The sequence below is a fragment of the Neomonachus schauinslandi genome, chromosome 15, assembly GCF_002201575.2.
Source record: "Neomonachus schauinslandi chromosome 15, ASM220157v2, whole genome shotgun sequence".
Taxonomy (NCBI): Eukaryota; Metazoa; Chordata; class Mammalia; order Carnivora; family Phocidae; genus Neomonachus; species Neomonachus schauinslandi.
In genome coordinates, this window is record NC_058417.1 from 50,205,173 (window position 1) to 50,212,473 (window position 7,301).

Here is a 7,301-nt window from a genome sequence, read left to right on the forward strand (position 1 = left end):
TTTTTCAGGTGCTAGTAGAGCTTCCCTTTATTTTTAAAGCTATTTTGGGTAAAGAATACTAACCTATGCAATTCAAATAACTATAACGCAATATCTAAAAACAATGGCCTCCGACAAGCAAAGGTATAAAACACATTTCTCAAGGAATCTCACTTACTTTAGCAAGAGAACTAGCTTCAACTTGCAGGAAGTTAATTGAAAATCCCTACAGAACTGAACTGAAGTGAATGCCCTTTAGGACATCAAAGCATTTCTCAATTCCTTAGGTCTTTTGATCAACTCACAGTCCATTTGGCTCCCTCTGGTATTTTTTTTTTTTTTTTTTTAAACAAGTCTGTGCCTTTATTGGGCAGACGGGCTACTTGAGGGGAATGAAGCGGGACGAGTGCGTGGCGCCGATGCCCGGCCTGCCGTGCTTCACAGGCTTGTAGGTGATGGAGAACTCGCCCAGGTAGTGGCCGATCATCTCGGGCTTGATTTCCACCTGGTTGAAGGTCTTGCCGTTGTAGACCCCCACCATGCTGCCCACCATCTCCGGCAGGATGATCATGTCCCGCAGGTGCGTCTTCACTACCTCGGGCTTCTCCATCGGCGGCGCCTCCTTCTTGGCCTTGCGCAGGCGCTTGAGCAGCGAGTGCTGCTTCCTGCGCAGCCCGCGGTTCAGCCGGCGCCGCTGCCGCGCGCTGTACAGCTGCATCAGCTGCTCATAGGACATGTCCAGCAGCTGGTCCAGGTCCACGCCGCGGTACGTGAACTTGCGGAACGTGCGCTTCTTCTTCTGCTCCACCTCCGCCATCTTGTCAGCCCTACAGAAAGGCCCTCTGGTATTTTTTTATTAATAAGCCTCTGAAGCTCAATAGTTATTTCTTCAGCTTATCTATATTTTCCCATCCCAGTTAATTATGCTCACTCACATCACTCACATTAGTCATCTTGTTCCCATTCTGGTAATGTATTTACTTTCTAATAAGATGGTTTTCTTTCCCAAATATTTTCCTTCTTCGCTTTCAAAATGAAGATAGCAAAATCTAATATATCATTTCAACGCATTTAAATTACAATGGATTATAACGGGGAAGTAGCTGCCGTCGTGACTAAAAGTAATTTTGAAAGCTTGAAACGAATCCTTATTTCCCGTAAAAACTGTTGAGCTACGCTGGTTGGATACGCCTCATGAGCTTCCCCCTTACCCTTTCTAAATGTTTGCCTTGGATATAAGTCTGTTTTTATATCTCAGCTAATTTACATGTGAATTCCATTTCCATCCTAATCCAAACTTCTGCCATTTTCCTGTCCGGACCCGACGTATGCTAACACAGTTGGCTTCTGATTTTCAAGCTTAATTTTTGTCCCCAAAAGCAGCATAAGAATTTTTGTGCTTGAGCAAATAGAGTCCCAGTTTAAAATTTCTCTCTCTCTCTCCATTTTCTCATTTGCACATTTCCTATATTCCTTTTATCTCATTTTCCCACACACATCTTGAGAAGAAATAAAGTAACTCTACTGATTCAACTTTAAGTACTGTATTTGCCAATAGGACTTTGAAAACAAAATACTCTCAAACTGCAGGGTATTTTATAATCATAAATTTGTTCATTCCCATCATCCCCAAGGGAATAAAGCACATATTATTATTCCATTAAGGAAATGAAGACTCTCTGAGCCAAGCAATTCTCTCCTTAGCTCCCTCCGCCCATTTTCATGTTCTAAAACTTTCTGCATAAATGGTTTTGAAACCTTGTTAGCCGTAACCCTATGACTTGCAGAAGCTTCTTAAGGCTCACTCCCTGCAAGGACTAAGAGGTAAGCCAAGTAAGTAGGACTCTAGCTCCCTGGCCTTCCTGGAAACAAAGCAGCTCAGCCTTTGAGTTGTACCTTGTAGTTCTGTCTGACATTGTACTTGGAAAAAAGGGACTCAGTGTTAAAAAACGGCTGGAAGTAACTGTTCCATTAAGTTTCCCCCATGAATACTCTAGGTTTTTCTTAGAAAACTATCCAAATCAACAGAAAACAAAACAACAATAACAAATAAAAACAGTCAAAGCAAAATTTATTCAAACATATAAACACTTTCAAGTGAATCTGAGGTAGAAGAGACAACTTCTTGGATGATCTGATTGTTTATACTTTTATGAGCTTATAAAGAAAATATGTTTTACGGACATTAGAATACAAAATAGGGCGCCTGGGTGGCTCAGTTGGTTAAGCGACTGCCTTCGGCTCAGGTCATGATCCTGGAGTCCCGGGATCGAGTCCCGCATTGGGCTCCCTGCTCGGCAGGGAGTCTGCTTCTCCCTCTGACCCTCCCGACCCTGCCCCCTCTCATGTGCTCTCTCTCTCAGTCTCTCTCTCTCAAATAAATAAATAAAATCTTTAAAAAAAAAAAAAGAATACAAAATAAATCCATGCCATAGAACTGAACTCACTACTGCCTTGAACTCTGTCTACAATCTCATATTATATATTCAAATTGAGGTTGGGTCTATCTGTGCAAAAGCACAGGAGGAAATCAGGAAATCATTCAAGAAATGCTTTAAAAATCTCATTTATGTTAAAAACTCTCTGTTTGCAAAAATAGCATGGTGCCCTTCATCCAGCTTCCCCTAATATTGATAACGTAAATACTATAGTGATCAACACCAGGAAGTTAACACTGACGCAGTATCATTCACTGAATTACGGACTTTATTCAAGTTTCATTGGTTTTCCCACAGATATCCTGTTTCTTTTCCAGGATCCACTCCAGAATCCCACTTCACCATTAGTTATCATGGCTCCTTGGTCTTCTGCAATCTGTGACAGCTAGATCCTCAAGCTTCCTTGTTTTTCAGAATCTTGACATGGTCGGTGAGGACTAGCCAGTTATTATGTAAAATCTTCTCAGTTTGGTTTTGCCTGATACTTTTTTTTTTTAATGTTTAGATTGAGGGTATGCATTTTTGGCAAGACTGCCACAGGAAGAGCATCGTGCCTTCTATCTGTGGATCACAACAAGGGTACAGGGTATCAATGTGGCATTATTGGGGCTTACCTGGTTAAGATGGTACCTGTCATGTTCCTCCACAGTCAAGTTATTATCTTTCTCTTTGTTGTAAACAACACCTTGGGAGATGTACCTTGAGACTACACATGTATCTTGTTTCTCTTCAAACTTTCACCAGGTGATCTGAGCTTCCATTATGATTTTTTTATGTATTTACACAAATATTTTATAGTATAATGATTTCGTACTTTCCTCATTGCTGAATGTTTTTATGTGAGTCAGTGTTGAATCTACCAAATGTTTTCTCTGCATCAATTCTTCTATTTATATGTTTTTCTTTACATTTAACATGGAAAATTACATTGATGTCTAAGTCCACAGATGGTTCCGATTTAATGAAACATGACTTTTTCTTAGAGAAAGGTCCAATGCAAATGACTCTTAGGATCTGATGTTACTATTTTGCATGATCTTTTAAAAGATTTATTTATTCATTTGAGAGACAGAGAGCTGGGGAGAGGAGCAGAGGGAGAAGGAGAGAGAAACTCAAGCAGACTCCCTGCTGAGCATGGAGCCCGATTAGGGGCTCAATCCCACAACCCTGAGATTACAACCTGAGCCAAAACCAAGAGCCTGCGCCACCCAAGTACTCCTACGTTGAATGTTGTTTTAAATTGGAGACCCAGAGCAGTATTTTCCCAAGGGTGTTCGAAAGACCACTAACTCTACAGAATGCTCAAACACACTTCCATGATCAAAGAAGTTTGGGAAACACCACATACTGTATCTGATTCTCTATCACAATATATGTTAGCAGATTAAAGGTTTTTTTTTTAAAGATTTTATTTATTTGTTTGACAGAGAGAGACACAGCGAGAGAGGGAACACAAGCAGGGGGAGTGGGAGAGGGAGAAGCAGGCTTCCTGCCAAGCAGGGAGCCCAATGCGGGGCTCGATCCCAGGACCCTGGGATCATGACCCGAGCTGAAGGCAGACGCTCAACGACTGAGCCACCCAGGTGCCCAGCAGATTAAAGATTCTTATAAATCCCCCCAAATACATTTATTCATCTTCTTAAGTCAAGTATTTCCCAAATTTATCAGACCATGGAGACTCGTCCTCACCAAACATTCATTAACAGCTTAGGAACCATTAACATACTTAGGAGAATTCTTGCCTTTTATAAGTGAGCATTTTTAGAATTCTTTATCAAGTTAAGAGTTTATTAATTTGTGACAATAAAGATTTACTGAACTTATGCTTTGTCTTACACTTTAAATGAAAATATTTCTTATCCTAATGAGGAATGTAAAGATATCCTTGTGAGATGAAAAGACATGATCAACTGTTCATATCTAAATAACAATTAAATTTCAAGGTAGACACATTTGTTTCCTTCAACTGTCATGGATATACATTTTTTTTTTTTTCAGGAACAAATGCTTTATTTCTGACTTTTTCAGCATAAGTTAAAAAAGTGAGAAACAGCATCTTACTGCAGGAGAAAAAGAGACAAGTCATGACAGAAAAGTACAGTTTTAAAATTGCAATTGGCTTTCAGGGTCCATCGTCTCTCATGGTTCGTCTCCCCCTCCGATTTCCCCCCCTTCATTCTTCCCCTCCTGCTATCTTCTTCTTCTTTTTTTTTCTTAACATATATTGCATTATTTGTTTCAGAGGTACAGATCTGTGATTCAACAGTCTTGCACAATTCACAGCGTTCACCATACCACGTACCCTCCCCAGTGTCTATCACCCAGCCACCCCATCCCTCCCACCCCACCCCCCACTCCAGCAACCCTCAGTTTGTTTCCTGAGATTAAGAATTCCTCATATAAATGAGGTCATATGCCTGGTGATGGGTATTAAGGAGGGCACGTTCTGCATGGAGCACTGGGTGTTGTGCACAAACAATGAATCATGGAACACTACATCAAAAACTAATGATGTAGGGCGCCTGGGTGGCTCAGATGGTTAAGCCTCTGCCTTCGGCTCAGGTCATGATCCCAGCGTCCTGGGATCGAGTCCCGCATCGGGCTCCCTGCTCCTTGGGAGCCTGCTTCTCCCTCTGCCTCTCTCTCTCTCTGTGTCTCTCATGAATAAATAAATAAAATCTTAAAAAAAAAAAAACTAATGATGTAATATATGGTGATTAACATAACAATAAAAAATTAAAATCCCTAAAATTGTAATAGGCAATTCTGATATGTGCAAAAAGAGCTTGATAATGAACACAACACACTAAAGCTTCATTTACTTGAAGTATAATAATTCTAAATTCTGAATAGTTTAACATGCTAAAGGAATCTGGTGAAACTGACTTTTGTAATATCTGTGAAAAAAAAAGAATATGTAAAGCAAATTAAAATCATGGAAGCCACAGAAGTTCAGTGAATGACGTATTTTTTTTCCACTCTTTTGTGAGTACTTAATATCCTAATTAAAATCTCTCTTATCTACTTGCAGAAGCATTTACAAACTCTGCATAACACTGAGTCTGAGTAACCTTCCTCCATGCCAGTCAGTATGCATGAATTGGAAGATGCTTTACAGATAGATGCTTTTAAAATTGCTTCTTTATTAACTACAAGGACACAATGTATCTTTCATTTCTTTAAAATACTTGCTCACTCAAGAGTTCTTTCTGAGCCTTAGAATTCTTCCTCACCTCTTTTCTGAGGTCAGGGAAAATGTGCAGGTATTTCTGAGAGTTCTAGCAATAAGAAGGGTGTATGACTAAGCAAATCTTTTATTTGTAAAGTTTTTTTGTTTCCCTTACATGATAATGGCAGAATAAGATGGAGACTTGTATTTATTAATTAGCTAATGTGTATTAGCACTTGGTTAGGAACTTCATATACCTTTTAAGCCCTGCAACAAACCTGAACATGTCTCCATTTTGCAGATGAGCAAGAGCCTAGACAGGTCACTGAGCCAATAAAAGGTAGGCTTGGACATGAACTCAAGCTTGTCTTGCTCTAAACACTATGTATTTTTCCACCCTATCACATACCTTAGTGCATGTGCAAATTTCTTATTCTTTTAAAGCACACTTTAAGATCTCCAGGATTCCAACTCTTCAAAGAATACTTGAAATATTCTCTGTTCTTTTACAGAGAAGAAAAATGAGGTCCACTGGAATACAAGTTTGTCTCTCCAGTTTTGTAAGCCCCTCCCCACTATATCCCATACAATACCCTTTCTTAGAAGCCACATCCTTTGGTGCCTGATTAATCACTGTAACACGATCTTCCTATCAGCACCTGGAACTCCTCTGACTCACACTATGAAAGCCTCATGCTATCTTTTGAAGAAACTCATTGTCATTATTGGAGTCATTGGTACCATAAGAAAAAGAGGCTGAGAGATTCAGCCTGAGTTCTTATTGTTCATGGTTACTTATAGCTTATGGAAATTAAACCCAATATATAGCAGGATGCTTGACATAAAAATAGGACCAAAACAATTAAAAATGACAACCAATAAGATGGTGCAAGGCACTTGAAATGAGTTAATTAATGCACTTGATAACCTAACTGGATCTGCAATAGCAATGTGGACATTCAAAAAAATAAAAAACAACAACAACAACAAACCAAAGAACAAAAAAACCCTCAGACTTTTTGTTTCCCTAACTTCTACAGTCAACATGTTTATGCATTTTCTTATTGTGATCTCATTTTATATTTCAGTCTTCCTGAGGCTGCAAAATATTATGATAAATTTAGATGTTTATTCTTCTTTTGCTAGGATAGCCTGACAAATATTTCTTGATTCATTAAAAAAACAACAAACCAACAACTGAGAACAATACGTTATTGTACTTTGTCTTTTTTGTTAAGAAGAGAATATAAAGCACTCTGTTTTGTAATGAATAGATGAATGATAATGTGCTCCTTAATGGGATACTGTTTCAAAATCTATTTTATCTCTGTGACTGGGATTTCATTTGTGCTTCAATCAGCTGGTTGATTAGCACTAGGTGCCAGGGCAAGAACCAGGCTTGCCTAAGAACGGAGTTTGGAACTATTACGTATTACTCAGCATAAATGAAGGATATACAAATTGGCCTAAAACAAGTCATTTTCTATCTCTTTGAAAATATCCAGAGAAATAAGATTTTTCCATACATTCAAATGTTCAGAGTTTTAAAGTCCAGATGATATTGAAAAACTCTCATATTTTCTTCATAGTATATGTTGGCAAATGAATGCTTATGTTTCAGCAAAAATAGGTAACACTGAACACATGTTTTATTGGGGGCACTTTTTGAATGCCTTGTACATATTTCTCACTTCATCCTCCTATCAACCATACGA

At 38.9% G+C, this 7,301-nt stretch overlaps 1 protein-coding gene across 1 annotated transcript; it reads right to left on the minus strand.

Annotated features, from left to right (window-relative positions):
• Positions 1 to 331: 331 nt before the first annotated feature.
• LOC110570431 (40S ribosomal protein S15) lies at positions 332 to 818 on the minus strand. The gene has a single exon (XM_021678452.1). The coding sequence runs from the start codon at positions 794 to 796 to the stop codon at positions 359 to 361; it is 438 nt and encodes a 145-aa protein (XP_021534127.1). The 5' UTR covers positions 797 to 818; the 3' UTR covers positions 332 to 358.
• Positions 819 to 7,301: the final 6,483 nt, after the last annotated feature.

Excerpts from the sequence above, each read along its gene's own strand:
- LOC110570431 (XM_021678452.1), bottom strand. The coding sequence starts at position 796 with ATGGCGGAGGTGGAGCAGAAGAAGAAGCGCACGTTCCGCAAGTTCACG.